This window comes from Pseudoliparis swirei, chromosome 21 (genome assembly GCF_029220125.1).
Source record: "Pseudoliparis swirei isolate HS2019 ecotype Mariana Trench chromosome 21, NWPU_hadal_v1, whole genome shotgun sequence".
Taxonomy (NCBI): Eukaryota; Metazoa; Chordata; class Actinopteri; order Perciformes; family Liparidae; genus Pseudoliparis; species Pseudoliparis swirei.
Genome location: NC_079408.1, coordinates 15,119,510 through 15,139,173, shown reverse-complemented (window position 1 = coordinate 15,139,173; position 19,664 = coordinate 15,119,510). Strand labels below are relative to the sequence as shown.

General features: G+C 46.6%; 1 protein-coding gene across 2 annotated transcripts; it reads left to right on the top strand.

Moving 5' to 3' along the window:
• The first annotated feature begins 973 nt into the window (after positions 1–973).
• LOC130211484 (equilibrative nucleoside transporter 2) lies at positions 974–19,623 on the top strand. Of its 2 annotated transcripts, XM_056442221.1 has the most exons (14): positions 974–1,189; positions 1,905–1,961; positions 3,481–3,537; positions 4,129–4,210; positions 4,578–4,723; positions 5,553–5,692; positions 6,740–6,874; positions 7,425–7,522; positions 13,459–13,528; positions 14,136–14,308; positions 14,876–14,978; positions 15,615–15,700; positions 17,475–17,674; positions 17,848–19,623. In XM_056442221.1, exons 3-14 carry the CDS (start codon positions 3,506–3,508, stop codon positions 17,957–17,959), a joined length of 1,377 nt encoding a protein of 458 aa, XP_056298196.1. In that variant the 5' UTR covers positions 974–1,189; positions 1,905–1,961; positions 3,481–3,505; the 3' UTR covers positions 17,960–19,623. The 2 variants fall into 2 exon arrangements, with proteins under 2 accessions (XP_056298196.1, XP_056298195.1); XM_056442220.1 differs by lacking the exon at positions 1,905–1,961.
• Positions 19,624–19,664: the final 41 nt, after the last annotated feature.

Below are 19,664 nucleotides of genomic sequence, written 5' to 3'. Positions count from 1 at the left end.
ATATATATATAATATATTTTATATGTATATATTTACTATAAATATTATAGATATATTTACTATATATATATAAAATATATATATACATTTGTATTTACTATATATATTAAATGTATATATTAGATTTATTAATATTTATTACAGTTGTTTTTCTTAACTGGACCAGCGGATGGCAGAGCAAACCAGCAGTTCATTATAGCATCAAATAATATACATATATATATATGTATATATGTAATATTAATATATTTAATCTATATATTAGATTTGCTTTATTTATTATATATGTATATATACAATATATTGATTTTCTTTCTAGCAGGTTATATCTGCCATAGTTACAGTGGTGGAACAAGTACTCAGAACTTTTACTTAGATTCTGTTATATTTACATGAATACTTCCAAAGTTATCTCAAGTAAAAGTGCATAGCATAGTATTAGTGTCAAGACATATACACCTGTTTATGTTGCAGCTGGTAAAGAGAGCAATAAAGTATCATGGTATCTTATCTTAAGCTTGATTAAATATTGATAATAATGCAAATGATACATTTAGGAAATAATAAACAAAGAGGGGAAGAAAATAATTATCGCCATTCCAAAAAAACTGTAATAACAGTTTATAACAATTAAGATAGAAATAATGATAATAACAACAGTAGCAATAACATGAAGTAATATATACAGATCATGTAACACGAGGGAGGGAAAAAACACAAAGACACGATCAATAAAAAATAAATAAAAATAAGAGTTGAGGAATATTCGTAATATATCTTTAAAAAAACAAAAACAAACACAGACATACAAGTTGTAATGACCCTAATAAACAATAACACAATGACATCATTGAACAACAACAAAAAGCACTTTATCCCCGCAACCAGTCAAAGACGGGTACCTGTGCACGTGCCATGACACCGGAAGTACTCCGCGCGGGGAGCCCCCTGCCAACAGCGTTTTTTCCAGCTTTGGAGCGATGACGTCACACGGCCGCTGCTTCGGAAACCCGCGCCGCTCTTTGTGTAGTAGTTCCGTGGCCATCGATGCGCAACGGACACACATTACGTCAGCTCATAATTTCTGCCCCACATTTAATATTTTTGGGACATTTTGGACACGCGCTCGACTCCACCCGAGGGGGCGCGTTACGAACACAGGCTGACCGCCAGCGACGTCTCGACCGAGGTGAGTCCGCCCGTCACGTTAGCCCGCGCTCACGGTGTAGCTGCGTTGTGTGTTACATTATTATTTAAAATAATGTAATGTTTTCTCATGCAATGGTTCCCCCCCGTCCTGAGAGAGATGGGTACTTCACGGTCTGCTGGGCGAAGACACGACTCCGGGGCTGTGGTTCTTCACATGTACTTAAACGTAGTTAAACTACAGTATTCTTTAAAGTATGAGTATTACTATGGTACTACTGCGTGTATTTGGGTTACTGGGAGTACTCTTTGTCTGCGTGTTGTTTCCTCGTGCAGAGCAGAACAGGTGTCGGCTGTCACGGTGCTTCACGCATGCAAATTTAGGGAATTCATTTTAAATGATTTGGCCTTCCATGGTGTCTTACACACTTTATTAACTGTACATGCAGGTGAACACATGGCCGCTGTGACTCAGTCCGGGTTAATGTGAGCTCCAGTAATCTCCTGTGAGTCAGGAGTGAAGCGGAAGTTGTCACGGGTTTGAACGACCCCCCCCCCCCTTTTCTTTTAATTAAAGGTTTCATTTGGTCACGTGAGAAACTGAGCAGATAGCAGGTAAACGAAACCAACATAAAAAATCCCCCCTCCCCAGAAATCCCTCAACTGGAGGGGGATTTTTGTAAATGGGTTTTAACTTCCTGTTTAACCATCACGCCTACTTTATATTTTTACTACATTTCCCAAAATGTCTCCCACAGAGAGATAATATCTCACCTGTCAGCCCTCAAGCGACCACCTGTGGATGCTGTGATAAGGTGTGTGTGTGTGTGTGTTTGTGCTCCTACTCCACTACAGTGAGTGCTCATTGGAGAGCACACTGGACCGGTCAAGGCCGCTAATTGTTACCTCATTTGTTTCAGCTTCACTGTGCACATTCATCTGGCGTAAGGAGGGGGGGGGGGGGGGTGTTACCCACGGCCTTGATTTTGGGATCCGTCCAGTGCTGATACAAAAATCAAAGGTTCTTCTCCGGGGATCAATTGAGCCTTATCTTATCTTTATGTTATGTAAGCCGAGGTTATATTACGATCCATAAAACTGTCTAAAGAAACAGTTCATAGACAGACCGGCCCGCGGTTCAAGAGAACTCCCTCTGGAAAACACATCGTGCTCTGTGGGAGATCGTGACATAGGAACCTTTGAGAGGAACCTTTGTGACTCTGAGAGGAACCTCTGAGAAATGAAAAGAGGGTTCAGGCACAGCGAGCAGCAAGAGGTCCAGGCCCTACAGGACCAACTGGTTGGGACCCAGTGGAAAAACATCATCATGAACAATGTACTTTGTTCCTGACAACCTTTTCAAAACAAGGCATCCGCAAACAGGCTGCGAGGAGGCCATCCTGCAGCCTGCTGCGGATCTCCATGAAAGGCCCACACGTTTCTGCCTTCGCATACCGAGAGAGAGGGTGACCCCCTAACCCTAACCCCCCCCCCCCCTCCTCCTAAGCTGCTGTAACCCTCGGGGAGACCCTGACTGTGCCCATGATTTGCTGGCTGGCTCTAATTGGTTCTGCTCCGTTGCCCGAAACGCTGTCGCCCTCAACGTTGGAATGCAATGAAGCCGTTTGAATCTCGCCGGTCGGAGGCGGGGACATCGTGCGCAGGGCGTGTGAAGCTTTGGGACTCGTCTGAATTTGGGTGATCGTAAGAATTCCACAACGTCTGGTGGAGTCGGTGGAAAAACAAGTTGGACTTCCTCCTCCGCAGCTGGAAAACAAACCCGGTTGTCTGGTGGGTCCGCTGAAGATTGGTAACCTGATTTGTATGTTTTATTAGTTGTATTTTAGGAACTAGTGCAAACTCCTGACATAATAGCTCTATTATGTGTCTCAAGACAAGTGAAGCAGTCAGTGGCGGTACTGTGAGAGGGGGAACTGGTTGGTGACTGGACCAGGACCGGTTCTGTGGTACATGGTGGACTCTCTGGGTTGGGACTCTACCTCCAGCCCTCGGGTTGCCAAAGCCTCCATGGAAGTCTTAGAAGCTGCACTTGGTCCTTTGGTTAAGTCTATAGACTATCTGCTGCTCCCAGAGGCTCACGTTGCTCACGTGACCCATGAGACATGCTCCTATTGGTTGAGCTTCTACTGGGGGGAGGGGGGGGGGGTTATGCAACATACCCGCATCCTACCCAGACGCCTATCCGACCCCTTGTAGCACTTCTCTTGGTCGCAGTTTCTTGTGAAATGGATTCCTGAGAACACACAAACCCGCTCGCTCCGCCTACCTCCTGAAGATGGCGCTGACTCGTGTTCTGTCCTGTTGCCCTCGCAGTTTCTCCAGAGCGTCCTACGTCAGGATGAACGGGCGGACGGATGCTCCTCAGGACCGGTGAGTTGGAAATGAGAAACTCTAGCTCTGTTGTCTCCGTTTCTTCGCCGATGACGTCGCACTTTATATACGTTGATGTTTCTGCTGAGCTTTTGGGGGACAATAGAGAAACTTATTATAGGCAAGATTGGAAGGGTTGTTTTCAAATATGCTTCAATACAATTACTAATAAGCTGTTAAACGATGCATCACGAGTTAGGACGAGGAACCTCTAGTGATGACACAGAGTCAATACTGAGGCCTCTGAGGCTTTAAAGTAACTCGGTTACTCTCTGTTACTGTTGTAATAACCAAATGTGCAAATAAAGACGGGAGAGAAGGAAAAGCATCGACATGTTGCTGCTTTTAAAGCAGCAGAATGCAGTTCAGTGTGAGTCGGGTCACACGGTCATCCCGTCAGGACGCGTATCATTCGGCACATCGGTGTTCCTGGATGTGGCTGTGCAGCAGCTGCAGCAGCGCCCATGGAAATGAAATGAAATATCCCAGTCCGGTGTTACGATCTCACGCTGACTCGGCAAAAAAAAAGAGAAGATGTGCAGTTGAGATTTGTGCTCGACGTCGATGTGATGCTGTACTTCCCATGTCCAGGGGCTGCCTCGTGGGGATCTGCTTCTTCATCCTGGGCCTGGGAACGCTGCTGCCGTGGAACTTCTTCATGACGGCCTTATCGGTAAGAACATGGCGATCACAAGACGCATCATGTCTGCTTCCTCCCTCCATAGCACATGAAAACAAGGAGACTCGGGCAGTAAGCTGGTGCTACCTCATCGTCAGGAGGCCGGTGGTCCAGTGGTTCACAAGATGGATGATGTCATTGGTCTTATGGATGACTCGCTGTAGGCTAGTCTAGTGTCTACCGTACGTTTACACAATGGATGGTTGTAGAACTGGTATTTTGTCGGGACGATTGGTTTCAGGGTGATGTACTGGAGCCGTGAGTCCTCAGAGTCCATCATGTGACTCGGCGACATGTGATCTGATTGGGTGACCCATGTGAAGATGGAGCCGACCCGCCCCCGTCTCCTTTGTGTTGGCAGTATTTCCAAAGTCGCCTCAACACGACGGAATGGAGCAACGGCACGGCGACGGCCCCGACGGAGTACTACTTCAACAACTGGATGACGCTGCTGTCCCAGCTGCCCCTGCTGGTGTTCACCCTGCTGAACTCCTTCCTCTACCAGAGGTCAGTGACGGGGTCGGCTAGGTTCAAACAGTGACTGTAACTGGTCCCCGTGTATGAATTAGCGTGAGACTCACTGCTGGTGAAACTTTTATTTTCTCTCTTTAGGTGAATAAACATGAGTTAAAACTCGTTAACGATCACCACCGTAAGACACTAGCCTCATACGGGCCATTAAAACTGTTACACTTTAAATAAAATGCGCATCCGTCCGAAACATCCGGAGCCGTACCGTCCAGTTTGTATTTTTAAGATAAAATAAAAGTGCGCTTCCTTTTAACATTTCAAAATAAAAGTCAGATTTACCTCTAAGAGGAAGTAGATTAAAACGTCGATAAAATTATTCAAACAATACAAAATAAAAGGCTCACATCAAAACCAATACAGCAGATACAGAAACAGGCAATCAACACAACAATACACCTCATGGGATTATTTACCGTAGTCATGCGTGGTTTTAATACTTTCAAAGCTGTTTTTAAGAAATCTTATTTACAAATGTATCTAAATTCTTTATTTTTATATTTGTATATTGTCTGTCACTGTTCTATGTTGTATTGTCTGAAACTTCGTGTAAGTGCTGCTGCTGTCGTGGCCAGGACTCTGGTAAAGGAGATTTTAAATCTCAATAAGGTTTTTCCTGGTTAAATACATTTTAAATAAATAAAAATAAGTCATCCTGGTTTTATCAAACATAAAGTTCAGTTCTACACGTCTGTGTGTCTCTATGTGTAAAGCATTCGTAGTTCTTTGTCTGCATTTTATTCTATTTTATTGTGTTCTACTGTCTGGTCTCGTCGTGGTTAAATGGCGTGGGTGTTCCCGGGTGCAGGGTGTCGGAGGCGATCCGCGTGGCGGGCAGCCTGGTCTTCATCCTGCTGCTCTTCCTCCTCACGGTGGTGCTGGTCAAAGTGCCCATGGACTCGGACCGCTTCTTCTCCGTCACCATGGCAACGATCTGGTTCATCAACTGTAAGTTGTGTGTGTATATATATATTAGAGATGCACCGATCAGGTTTTTTGGTGCCGATCACCGATCACTGAAATCAGTATCTGCCGATCCGATAATACCGATCACGGTGTCGATTGAAGCATTCTATTTATTGTGGAGCATTATTGCCTAGGACTATGAGGAAATACATATATAAAGCACCTCAAACATTAAAGAAATTACAGATTTCTTTCAACATTTAGGACTTTTACTTTGAAAAATGTCCTAATTGATACATTAAAATAGTTTGATTGCTATTGTAGGGGATTTCAGATATGTATGGAACACATCTGCATCATTCATTTCCTGGAACTCTTGGGGAAATCTATATACAGGACTTTTTTTAACATACAAAAGTCTGACTTATTTTTATAAACTCTTCTTTGGTACAGTAAAAATGTTTTAATGTTAGCATAATTTAAGCTAAATCTCAGAAACGATCTACAAAGATACAAAATCAGTTCATTGTTTACTTTTATATGTTCGTGTATGATTTGTCGACATCTTATTTTGATAAACGGATGTTGTTTCACGTGGTTCTTTCCGCTAACTTTGCACAACCGGATGTTGTCATTTAATCCTTCCGCTAACTTTATCAAAACCCTCGCGCGCTCCCGATCGAATGTGTTTACCGTGAGCATCAGTCTATAGGGGCTCAGACATGCGAGAGTCGGCTGAGTTGACCCAGAGATTCAACTCGGGGGACGGGGCCGCCGCTCGGTGCGTGAGGATCCCCTCGTTGACCTCTGACCTCTGCGGCCCTCGCCGGGCGCATCGTCTCCGTTGCGGTGCGCGGCGATTGAAACGTCTCTGATAGTTCTCGCAGATGTTTACGTCATCTGATCGGCCGTTCAAAACCAATAATGGGAATATCGGCCGATATGGATCGGCGCCGATCAGATCGGTGCATCCCTAATGTATATATATATTTAGAATGTTATGGACGCCACTTAAGAAAAATACAAACTGGCCCTTTAAGTGGTGTTGAATTAAACGATGCCCCTCCCCTCCCTCCTCCCGCCGCCCAGCGTTCAGTGCCGTGCTGCAGGGAAGCCTGTTCGGCCTGGTGGGTCTCCTCCCTCAGAAGTTCAGCGCCATCTTCATGAGCGGCCAGGGCCTCGCCGGGACCTTCGCCGCCATCGCCATGCTGCTCGCCATCGCCAGTGAGCCACCCGCACGCCACGCAACACACACGTCCCAGACCTCCATGTCCCAGACCTCCACGTCCCAGACCTCCACGATCCAGACCTCCACGTCCCAGACCTCCACGTCCCAGACCTCCACGTCCCAGACCTCCACGACCCAGACCTCCACGTCCCAGACCTCCACGTCCCAGACCTCCACGTCCCAGACCTCCACGACCCAGACCTCCACGTCCCAGACCTCCACGACCCAGACCTCCACGTCCCAGACCTCCACGACCCAGACCTCCACGACCCAGACCTCCACGACCCAGACCTCCACGACCCAGACCTCCACGTCCCAGACCTCCACGTTCCAGACCTCCACGTCCCAGACCTCCACGACCCAGACCTCCACGACCCAGACCTCCACGACCCAGACCTCCACGTCCCAGACCTCCACGTCCCAGACCTCCACGTCCCAGACCTCCACATTCCAGAAATCCACGACCCAGACCTCCACCATCCATCCTTCCTCTATCCTTCCTTCCTCTCTCCTAGAAGTGGCTCACTTGTGTGCTTGTCCCCTCAGGCGATGCAGAATTTGACACGGCGGCGCTCGGCTACTTCATCACGCCGTGCGTGGGCACGCTGGTCACCCTCTTCAGCTACCTGCTGCTGCCCCGCCTGGTCAGTCAGGACTACATTACCCACAATCCTCTGTTTTCGTTGACCCATTAGCTCAGTATATAACACAACATCTGGCGTCTTTTTTATTGATATATTTGTCATTCTTTTTATTCATGAATTGAAAGGAGGCGTCAGTCAGACGCGTACGGATGGCTTCCACACAAGTGGCGTCGCATGTGCAGATTTTTAGAAGATGGTCATTATAGTTTTACATATTTAGAGGAAGAAGTTTAAAACATAATAAACTAGAATGGGCACTCGGTAGAGCGCATACCTTCGCATATCACAAGATTGGGCATTGAATTATGAACATTTGGCATTAGTTGCATGCCAATTGGACAAAAATGTATCGTGCTATGGTAAAAAAAGAGTTTGACCTTTCCATGACCTTGACCTTTGACCCGATTGATCCCAAAATCTAATCAAATGGTCCCCGGATAATAACCAATCATCCCACCAAATTTCATGCGATTCAAGAACATTTTGACCTGTTCATGACCTTTGACCTTGACCTTTGACCCGATCGATCCCAAAATCTAGTCAATTGGTCCCCGGATAATAAACAATCATCCCACCAAATTTCATGCGATTCGGTTCAATACTTTTTGAGTTCTGCGAAAGATTTTGACCTGTTCATGACCTTTGACCCGATCGATCCCAAAATCTAATCAACTGGTCCCCGGATAATAAACAATCATCCCACCAAATTTCATGCGATTCGGTTCAATACTTTTTGAGTTCTGCGAAAGATTTTGACCTGTTCATGACCTTTGACCCGATCGATCCCAAAATCTAATCAACTGGTCCCCGGATAATAAACAATCATCCCACCAAATTTCATGCGATTTGGTTCAATACTTTTTGAGTTCTGTGAAAAATGTTGACCTGTTCATGACCTTTGACCTTTAACCGATCGATCCCAAAATCTAATCAACTGGTCCCCGGATAATAAACAATCATCCCACCAAATTTCATGCGATTCGGTTCAATACTTTTTGAGTTTTGCGAATAACACGCATACAAATAAATAAATAAATAAATACACGGCGATCAAAACATAACCTTCCGGCATTTTCAATGCGAAGGTAACAACAAAAGAGACAGAATGAAACAAAAAGAAAACAATGTATAACTAGGGATCTGTTCTCTATTGTTCATTCATTGATTTATGAGAATAAGATCAGGTCAGAATCAGAATCAGAAACAGGTTTATTGCCAAAGAATGTTTTCACAAACAAACGAGGAATTTTTTTTGGTGGAAGGTGCAACATTTGGACATGACAAACAAACAACAATCAACGCGACGGAAAGACAACAAATAATGTGAGAGTGTTTGGGTGTGTGCTTCAAGTGGTGTGTTTTAGTTAAAGTGCATGTTAAAGTGACGTGTGTGGAGGAGGGAAGAAGAAGGAGGAGGGAGGAGGTGGGAGGAAGAGGAGGAGGAGGAAGAGGAAGGAGCGGGAAGAAGGAGGAGAGAGGAAGGTGGAAGAAGAGGTGGTAGTCCTGGGGTGACAGTCAGTCAGTCCCGGGTCCATTCATGAGCCCGACCGCCGACGGAAAAAGCTTTTGTTGTGGCGGGTGGACTTAGTCATGATGGACGCAGCCTCCTCCCGAGGAGGGACTCGAACAGGAGTGTCCAGGGTGGGAGGGTCAGCGACAATCTTTCTGGCCCGCTTCAGTGACCTGGAAGTGAACAGGACCTGGAGGAAGGCAGATTGCAGCCGATAACCCTCTCGGCCGGCGGATGATGCTCTGCAGCCCACGCTTGTCTTTGGCTGTGGCTGCAGGGTGCCAGGCGGTGATGGAGGAGCAGATGATGGACTCAACGATGGCCGTGTAGAACTGTACCATCATCTTCCCTGGCAGGTTGAATTTCCTCAGCTGCCTCAGGAAGAACATCCTCTGCTGGGCCTTCTTGGAGATGGAGCCGATGTTCAGCTCCCACTTGAGGTCCTGGGAGATGATGGAGCCCAGGAAGCGGTAGGACTCCACAGCGTCGACGGGTTAGTCACACAGGATGAGAGGGGCGGGTGGGCCTGCATTCCTCCTGAAATCCACAACCATCTCCACTGTCTTCAGGCGTTGAGCTCCAGGTTGTTCTGGCTGCACCAGGTCACCAGGTGGTCAGTCTCCCACCTGTAGGCGGTCTCGTCCCCACCAGAGATGAGTCAATGAGGGTGGTGTCATCCATGAACTTTAGGAGCTTGACGGACTGGTGACTGGAGGTGCAGCTGTTGGTGTACAGGGAGAACAGCAGAGGAGAGAACACAGCCTTGGGGAACCCGTGCTGGTGGTCCGGGAGCCTGAGGCGTGTTTCCCCAGCCTCACGTGCTGCTTCCTGTCGGTCAGGAAGTCTGTGATCCACCTGCAGGTGGAGTCGGGCACGATGCAGCTGGGAGAGCTTGTCCTGCAGCAGGGACGGGATGATTGTATTGAAGGCAGAGCTGAAGTCCACAAACAGGATCCTGGCGTAGGTTCCTCGGGAGTCCAGATGCTGGAGGATGTAGTGAAGGGCCATGTTGACTGCATCGTCTGCAGACCTGTTGGCTCTGTGGCGAACTGCAGGGGTCCAGGAGTGGGTCGGTGATGGTCTTGAGGTGTGACAGGACCAAGCGTTCAAAGGACTTCATGACCACAGAGGTCAGGCGACGGGCCTGTAGTCATTGAGTCCTGTGATCTTGGGTTTTGGGGACGGGATGATGGTGGAGGCCTTGAAGCAGGCTGGAACGTGGCATGTCTCCAGGGAGGTGTTGAAGATGTCGGTGAACACGGAGACAGCTGGTCAGCACAGTGCTTCAGGGTGGAGGGGAGCGGAGTCCGGGCCCGCTGCTGCGGGGTTCTGCTTTTAAACAGCCTGTTGACGCTCTCTCCAGGATGACGAGGCGTCGCTGAGTTGATGGAGGTGCTCCAGAGGTGTGAGCCCTGATGGGCTGGGGAGGGTGGGCTGATGGTCTGTGGCTTGTTGGTGGGGCTGTGGGGATTGTCTCAGGACTGCTCCATTGTCTTTCAAAGCGGCAGTAGAACTCATTTAGCTCGTCTGCCAGAAGCACATTGTTCATGGAGTGGGGTGATTTGGGCTTGTAGTTGGTGATCTGCCTGAGCCCTCTCCAGACAGAAGCAGAGTCGTTTGCTGAGAGCTGCTGTTGCAGTTTCTCAGAGTACAGTCGTGTAGCATCTCTCACCGCCTTGCTAAACCTGTATTTGGACTCTGTGTACAGGTCCTTGTCCCCACTCCTGAATGCCTGGTCCTTCTGCAGTCTTAGCTTCCTGAGCTCCGCTGTGAACCAGGGTTTGTCGTTGTTATAACTCACCCTGGAGCTGGATGGAATACAGCTGTCCTCACAGAAGCTGATGTAGGAAGTTACAGCCTCTGTGTACTCATCCAGGCTGTTGGTAGCAGTCCTGAAGACATCCCAGTCAGTACAGTCCAAGCACGCCCGTAGATCCTCCAGAGCCTCACTGGTCCACTTCTTGAACTTCCTCACCACAGGTTTGCAGAGCTTTAGTCTCTGCCTGTATGAGGAATCAGATGAACCATGACGTGGTCAGAGTTTCCCAGTGCAGCTCGAGGGACGGCGTGATAGGCCCTGCTGATTGTTGTGTAGCAGTGGTCCAGAATGCTCTTCTCTCTGGTAGGGCATTTAATTAACTGTCTATATTTAGGAGTTCGTGGCTGAGGTTTCCTTTGTTAAAATCCCAGTACAATAACTAAAGAGTCCGGGAAGGTCCGCTCCACACACCGTATCTGTTCGCGAGGTCTGTTGTGCCTCGTTCACGTTCCCCTCGGCGGCATGTAAACTCCGGCCAGGATGAATGAAGCGAACTCACGTGGGGAGTAGAAGGGTTTGCAGTGAATGATAAAGATTCCAGGTCCGGCGAACAGTGCTGTAGAATCACCGTTACGTCGTTGCACCAGCCGTTGTTGAGGTAAAAGCAGATTCCTCCACCCTTTTTTTTTTTATCGGAGAGCTGCGTGACCCGGTCCGCTCGGAACAGCTGGAAGCCAGCGAGCTGGGCGCAGAGTCTAGTATCGAGCCACTGAGCGATGAATCCGTGAATCACAGAGCGGAGGATGAGGAGAAGTCTCTGTCTCTCCCACCAGCAGCTGGAGTTCGTCCAGTTTGTTGCACAGTGAGCGGACGTTGGAGAAATATGCCCGGCAGCGCTGTACGAGATCCCGTTTCCGTGGCCGTACAAGCGCCCTGAGCGTTTCCCTCTCCGCGGCGTCTCACCGTGGCGAAGGAGAGCACACCTTTTACAAAAATGTCCAGTAACTCCACAGAAGTTAAAAACGTTGGAAGTAAATCCGCTGGAGTTGTTCCCCTGATGTTCAAGAGCTCTTCTCTGGTGAAAGAGCTCTGGGAATCCCAGCAGAAAACAGTATTTAAAACGAAAACAACAAAAAACATCGCGCACCAACACACCGAGGCGACCGTCCGCGGCGCCATCAGGAACATCTTAGGTCTATGAGGAGTTACGTGTGTCACACTTTCTTCCAGTTTGTAGTTGACGATGACGTCATCTTAAATGTCTGAAATCCTCAAAGCACAAGAGCAGCTTATGTTTATTAAACAAACTAAATTTAAAAAGAGTCCTGTGAACACGTCTCCCTTCAGTAGGACTCGGCCCTTCATGTAACACGTCGTAAACATCTCCAGATTCAGTCATTAAATAAACCATTAATAAGCATTAATACATCTTATTGACAACAAAAATCAATCTGGAGCCAGAATGAGAAAAACAGCCCCAACAAAACAAATTATTTACATCGTTAGACATGTCAATAACTACCGTATTTTTTGCACTATAGGGCGCACTTAAAAGCCTTTAATTTTCTCAAAAAACGACAGTGCGCCTTATAATCCGAAGCGCCGTATATATGGATTAATTCTGGTTTTGCTTACTGACCTCTAAGCGATTTTGTGTGGTACAAGGCGCTCACGGCGCTAAGTCAAAATGTTTTAGTACGACTTTGGTAAACTACAAAGCCGCACCGCTTGCAGCATTACGGCTACCGTAGCCAGGAGCGTCGCGGAGTAATACATACTGTAGCGACCCTGGGTCAGGAACGCTACGAGACGTAGATGGCTTATAGGGTGTTTATTCAAGGAACATAGAACAAGCTACTGTTGGCGCTAGCCTACGCCAAAACGACAACAAACCGCCGTGAAACCTCAAAACCAGCTTCACGTCTGCTCCGGGTCATAGCTCCGATCCGAACCCGCGGAACACAACAACACACACAACAACATCACTCGCTGTCCAATCACAGACACGCCTCACAGCTACCAGCTCGTGAGACGTTCAGTTACATCCGGACATAACATTTCCCTCAGTCCGTTACAATACTGTGCTTCACCATAATATTACAGTGTGTGTAAAAGGATCCCAAAATACAACTGAATAAGGTTGGTAGTTATTGTGAATACGCTCATTAACGTTTGAATAATGTTGAGAATTATTGTGAACGCGTTTAATAAAGTTTGATCGACTGACTTATCTTATTTTTCCGCTTAATGCGCCTTATAGTCCGGTGCGCTTTATATATGAAAAAAGATCGAAAATAGACCATTCATTGACAGTGCGCCTTATAATCCAGTGCGCCCTATAGTGCGGAAAATACGGTAAATGAATAGTTAAATGTCCATACCTGTTCATCGGATTTGTATTTGTTTGCCTGCTTTTTATCTTCTTTGTTTATTTATTTGTCTTATTTGTTTCTTTGTGTTCTTTATTGCGCCATCTTTTACAGTGTATTGTACTTTAATCTTTTAACTGTTTAAAGGTTTTGGCCTGTTATTGTTACACATAGTTTTAATTGACTACTGATCTGCACTTTGTGACACTTTGTCTGTGATAAGTGCAAAAAATACATAAACTTTACTTATTTGTATTTTAATACTCCCTAACTTGTGTTTTCTCGTGTTTCCACGCAGGAGTTTGCCCGATATTATCTGAAGAAGAGCAACAAGTACGAGGCGGGCGCCACGGACGAGCTGCTGAAAGGTGAGTTATTGTCATGAATGTGTGTTTGTGTGACCGCCGGGTCACGACGTCGCGCTTCACGACGTCGCGCTTCACGGTTGACTCTAATCAATTGACTGGAACATTATCTCTTTAAGGGAGTTAACTATTTACTGTCTGTTTATCCAATTCGAGGACAAAGAGGGTCTGTTGACTTCAGAGAGGACCGCACACACTCACACTCCTCTTGGAATAATCTGTGTGTATATATTTGCATCTATGTATTCAGTGGGTACGGAGAGTATTCAGTGGGTACGGAGAGTATTCAGAACCCTTTAAAATATTCACTCTTTGTTCCATTGCAGCCGTTTGCTAAAATAAAAAAAATTCATTTTATTTCTCATGAATGTAACTCAGCACCCCATCGTGACAGAAAAACAGATATGTAGAAATTTGTCCAAATTTATTAAAAAAGAAAAACTGAAATCTCACATAATCATAATGTGAACATTAATGAGAAATAAAATTAACTTTTTTGATTTTAGCAAACGGCTGCAATGAAACAAAGAGTGAACATTGTAAGGGGTCTGAATACTTTCTGTACCCACTGTATGTACATTTATATATTTCTATATATATTAAATTTCAGAGAGCTGCATCTCGGAGGAGAAGCCGAAAGACCACGCCAACGGCTCGGCGGCCGGCGGTGCGGCCGAGGCCGAGGTGGACCCCGGCCCAGAGGGGCACAAGGCCGCCTTCCTGTCCCTGGAGCAGGTGGAGAAGGGTCAAGCCAAGGCCTCGGTCATGGAGGTCTACAAGAAGGTGCCGTGGATACATTTACTGAGAGGGATGAGACTTGTTCTGAGAGGGTCGGATGAGTGAAGCGCCATTTATGCCGTCTTCAAAGCCACCGGAGTCCTTTGACCGGTGTACCAAGACCTGGATGACGCTACAACACCACTTTAAAACAACCAAAATTACCATAACAAAATTAAAATGACAACATTTCAGTTCCAGTAAAAGTAAAACGTGTTGGCACGGTCATGGAAAACCTGGAAAAGTCCTGGCATTGTAAAAATGGTTATTATTTCCAGGTCTGGAAAAGTCCTGAAGTTTTGGAAGTCATGCAAATGTTTTTATATTGAAATGATCATTTACGCTGAGTTTGAAATAATGAATATGTTTTTAAACAAATAGACGCTCTAAATACGCTCTCATACTTTCTTTTTTTTCGCGCTGCAAGTGAACGCACCTCAACTGGAAAGTTCGGTGGCCATAGCAACAGAAGCTCAGGGATGACCCGCTGTCACGTAGTTCACAACGTGACATTTCCATTGGTCAACACGCGCCTGAATCCTGTGAAAACATGTTTCTGTGTCCTCTCCTCAGATCCGGGTGATGGCGTTCTGCGTGACGTTCGTGTTCACCGTCACGCTGTCCGTCTTCCCGGCCGTCACCGCAGACGTCAGGACCTCCTTCACGGGGAAATGGGGTACGACCTGCAGGCTGATCCCGTTCATGATGAATCACTTCCTCTTCTTCTCTCCTGAGGGCTGATCCCTCCTTCCTCACACGTCTCCGGAGCAGTTTTAATAAATAATGAATAGTTATGAGTTCATATGTGACTGTAATATATGACAGTGTGACAGACACACCTGTGTGGAGTCATGGAATGGATGGGACGAACCTCAGAAACAGAGTCCTAGTGAGAGAGCCGGGAAGGAGGAGAACACGTTCTTTAAGTTTCTTTAGTGAACATTGGGATGTCTCTGTGTCTCAGGCTCGTGAAACCAGAAGGGTGGGGGTCATGAACCCTGTGGGGGTCGAGGGTCACGGGTCGACCCAGGCATGAGGTCCTTTGAGGCTTCACCCACAGCACCTCATACGAGGAGTTTGAAAACTAGCTTAACATAAAAAATTCTATGAATTGTGTGTGTTTGTTCGTATATATATATATATATATATAATGTATATATATATACATACATACACATATGTATATATATGTGTGTATATATATATTTCTATACCCAAAAGTATCGGTGTGGTGGTGACCTCCGTGACCTCTGTGACCTCGGGGTCGTTGGAGAGGTTATTAGTTCAGCGTGTCTCATCTCCTCGTCTCCAGAGCGCTTCTTCATCTCCGTCTGCTGCTTCTTGGTTTTCAACATCAGCGACTGGTTCGGCCGCAGCGTCACCACCCTGGTCCAATGGGTGAGCTCCTCTTTATTCATCATGCTCATCGTTCTGCTTCATCTATGAGGCGACACCTGCACCGGAGTTTATTAAATCTGTATGTGATGACAATGAGCTTAACGCTCGTAATGTCCTCCTGGTGAAGTACACCTGTTGTCCTCTCGGGGGTCTAAAAGGACCCCGCCTGGTTTGACTGTTATTGGAGCATATATATATATATATATATAGTATACATATATATGTATATTATATATATATATACATGTGTTTAACACATTCTGCTTCACACCTTTAGTCTTCAATCCAACCATTATGTATTATATTATTTACAATTATGATTGTAATTTATAATTCAAATTGTTGTCCTTCCCCTTACGTCCCTCACCCAGGGAGACATTTACATATTTTTTAGGGGGCATTTTTTACCCTCATTGAATGAAATCCAGGGGCATTTAAAATAAACTGGGAGCACTTTTTTAAACTTGTAAAATAACATTTAACCTTCGTGAAAAAATACTAAATATACTTATTTAGGCTTACAGCATATGGTAAGCAATAATAATAGGCAATAATAAGACTATTAGGCAATAATAAGAATATGAGGCAGTAATAAGACTATTAGGCAATAATAAGACTATTAGTCAGTAGTCTACAGATTTAAAGTGTTTTCTTAGATTATTTTAACAAAAAACAAACAGAAGAAATAAATCACACAATCATATTCAATTTTATTCTTATTTCTTTGTGGTTATTTATTGTTATTACATTTTTCCAAACAACTATTAACAATTAAAGCTTAATTCTTTGTTTTTTTAATAATTAAAAATTCTATTGATTGATTTCTTTTGTGTGTACGGGCAAAACAGAAAGGACACATGCCAGAGAACAAAAACAAAACACCATTAAATCATCAGAATTATTAGAGGACCTTAAGGGGCATGTGTCGCCCCTCTAGTGGCATCAGGGCAACATTATATTTCTTAGGGGCAGTTTTGCCCTTGTGTGTTTCTGACCTGACCTGAATCTGCATCTCCCTCTCATGTCATGTGTCCTCCCGTGTCGTCTGTCCCGTGTCCCGTGTTTCCCGTGTCGTCTGTCCTCTGTCCCGTGTTTCCCGTGTCCTCTGTCCCGTGTTTCCCGTGTCGTCTGTCCCGTGTCCTCTGTTCCGTGTTTCCCGTGTCCCGTGTCCTCTGTCCCGTGTTTCCCGTGTCGTCTGTCCTCTGTCCTGTGTTTCCCGTTTCCCGTGTCGTCTGTCCCGTGTTTCCCGTGTCGTCTGTCCTCTGTCCTGTGTTTCCGTGTTCGTCCCGTGTTTCCGTGTCGTCTGTCCTCTGTCCTGTGTTTCCCGTTTCCCGTGTCGTCTGTCCCGTGTTTCCCGTGTCGTCTGTCCTCTGTCCCGTGTTTCCCGTGTCCTCTGTCCCGTGTTTCCCGTGTCCTCTGTCCCGTGTTTCCCGTGTCGTCTGTCCCGTGTTTCCCGTGTCGTCTGTCCCGTGTTTCCCGTGTCGTCTGTCCCGTGTTTCCCGTGTCCCGTGTTTCCCGTGTCGTCTGTCCTCTGTCCCGTGTTTCCCGTGTCCCGTGTTTCCCGTGTCGTCTGTCCTCTGTCCCGTGTTTCCCGTGTCCCGTATCCTCTGTCCCGTGTTTCCCGTGTCCTCTGTTCTGTGTTTCCCGTGTCCTCTGTCCCGTGTTTCCCGTGTCCCGTGTTTCCCGTGTCGTCTGTCGCATGTTTCCCGTTTCCCGTGTTTCCCGTGTCGTCTGTCCTCTGTCCCGTGTCCCGTGTTTCTCGTGTCCCCTGCAGCCGCCCAAGGAGTCCCGTCTGTTCCCGCTGCTCGTGGTGAGCCGCCTGGCGTTCGTTCCGCTGCTGATGCTCTGCAACGTGCAGAAGCGCTCCTTCCTGCCCGTCCTGTTCAGCCACGACGCCGCCTTCGCCGTCATCATGACGCTCTTCGCTCTGTCCAGCGGTTACTTTGTGTGTCTGTCCATGTCCTACGCGCCGCAGTGAGTACCCCGGCCGCCGCCGACCACGACTCTGAATAAACAACTTCTAATGCATCTTATACACTCGGGCGCTAGAGGAGATCCGTCTCATGCACACGTTAAAGAGGAACTCTAGAGTCTGGTCCAGGTACTTCCTCCTTGACCTCCTCACCTCCTCCTCTTTCTCTCCTCAGGTTGGTGGAGCAGAAGGACGCAGAGACAGCCGGAGCCCTGATGACCTTCTTCTTGTCCCTGGGTCTGTCCATAGGAGCCGCCCTGTCCTTCCCTTTGAGGGCTCTGGTGTAGACACACACACACACACACACACACACCTAGCATCACGGTGACGCTGTGCACTCGGCTCGTGACGTGGTGTTCAAGGTTCCCTTTGAAAACGGGAATAAGGGAACTCTGTGTTGCTCTGACTGGTTACTGCTCTTAAAAAAAAAATGTTTTGGGGGTGTTTCTTAATTTTTAGACGTATTTATGTTTAATTTAGGTTTGTTGTAGGTTGTTTTTGTGCATTGTCATATATATATATTTTGTTATCCGATTGGACTGAATTAATATTTTTGTACGATTTTAATTAAATTTGCTATTTTTATGTATTTTTATTTAGTTTATTCTAATGAAATATCTCTGAGTCACAGATGTAGAACAAAAGAAAAAGGTCAAAGACCTGCCTCTAGGGATTATGGGTAACTGACCCCTGACTCAGAGTCAATCCAATAATCATGAAGACGCCGCGCACACACACACACACACACGTGTTTGTGTTTGTGTGTGTGTGTGTGCGGTCGTCTCTTTCACACTTTCTCCTCCATTGTTTAATAATGTGCCCTCTTTGAGACATTCCTCGGTTCCCCGGTCCCTCGGCCTCGATGCTGCCCTCTACTGGCCAAAAGGCAGAAGCCCTCCAGAGCTTCAGTTCATCTCATTTCCTGTTTTATTTGCTACAGATACTTTCACGTTAATGATCCAATGCAGCGTATCGCAGCATTTTTATCTCCTGCTCGTCCCTTTTTTTATTTTTAATTATCCTGATTTCCTCTGCTGACCAATCACAGAGGGCCGTCGTGATGTCCACGATACGACCGGCCGGCGTAAGACGTCGGCACATTGAAGCGTGACCGCGTTCTTCTGTCGGCACGCCGCTATGACGCAACTCTTCATTTAACCCTTTAAACTGCGGCTGTCACTGAATGTTTAAATGTCGGGATGCTGCTGGACGCCATAATCAAGAGTATTGATCAGATATTGTATTGATCAGATATCGTATTGGACATTCGACTCTGTTAGTGTTGTCTAATTGACATGTGTAACTGTGCCACGCTGCATTCAAGTACATCCTTTGTTTTGTTGGGGCTGTTTTTCTCATTCTGGCTCCAGATTTATTTTTGGGAACAATGCGATGTATTTATGCTTCTTAAGTAACGGGTTTATTTCATGACTGAATCTGGATGTTTACTGAGGTGTACGTGTTCATGACGGGCCGAGTCCGACTCGAGGTGACGCGTTCACACGACTCTTTTTATATTTAGTTTTTTTTACAGCTATAACTTGCTTTTGTGCTGCTTCATATTTTGCGGGGCCCGTGTGTTTCTGTTTGATGACGTGTTTTCACTTGAACCTGAACCGTGTGGCGCTCTGCACGAAGCTGGAAGGAACCACGCTCCCCAACGGCCTGTGAACGCAGCACCAGAAGAAGGAGCCACACTCTAGTTCCCGTCTAGGGAACGCGGGTCGGGCTCTGAGGCCCGCTTTCAAGGCTCCGCGCTGCGTTCAGGTCGCACTGGACTGACTGTAAATGCAGACGTCTATCCGGACCTCGTGGCAACGACATCAGAGTCGGACTGTCGTGTTTCCTCTGGTGGAATATTGATGAACACACCGCACCGCGGGCAGAACAAAGGGAACTCGTGCACAACGCTGCTTCATAGACTTGGCTGTCAATAAACGGATGGGGTCAACCGTGTGTGTGTGTGTGTGTGCGCGCGAGAGAGACACCTTC

Bases quoted from the DNA above. Each gene is read 5' to 3' on its own strand.
- LOC130211484 (XM_056442220.1), top strand. From the start codon at position 3,506: ATGAACGGGCGGACGGATGCTCCTCAGGACCG. The intron at 4,211-4,577 runs GTAAGAACATGG...TTGTGTTGGCAG, and splicing joins TCTTCATGACGGCCTTATCG to TATTTCCAAAGTCGCCTCAA. The intron at 15,701-17,474 runs GTGAGCTCCTCT...TGTCCCCTGCAG, and splicing joins TCACCACCCTGGTCCAATGG to CCGCCCAAGGAGTCCCGTCT.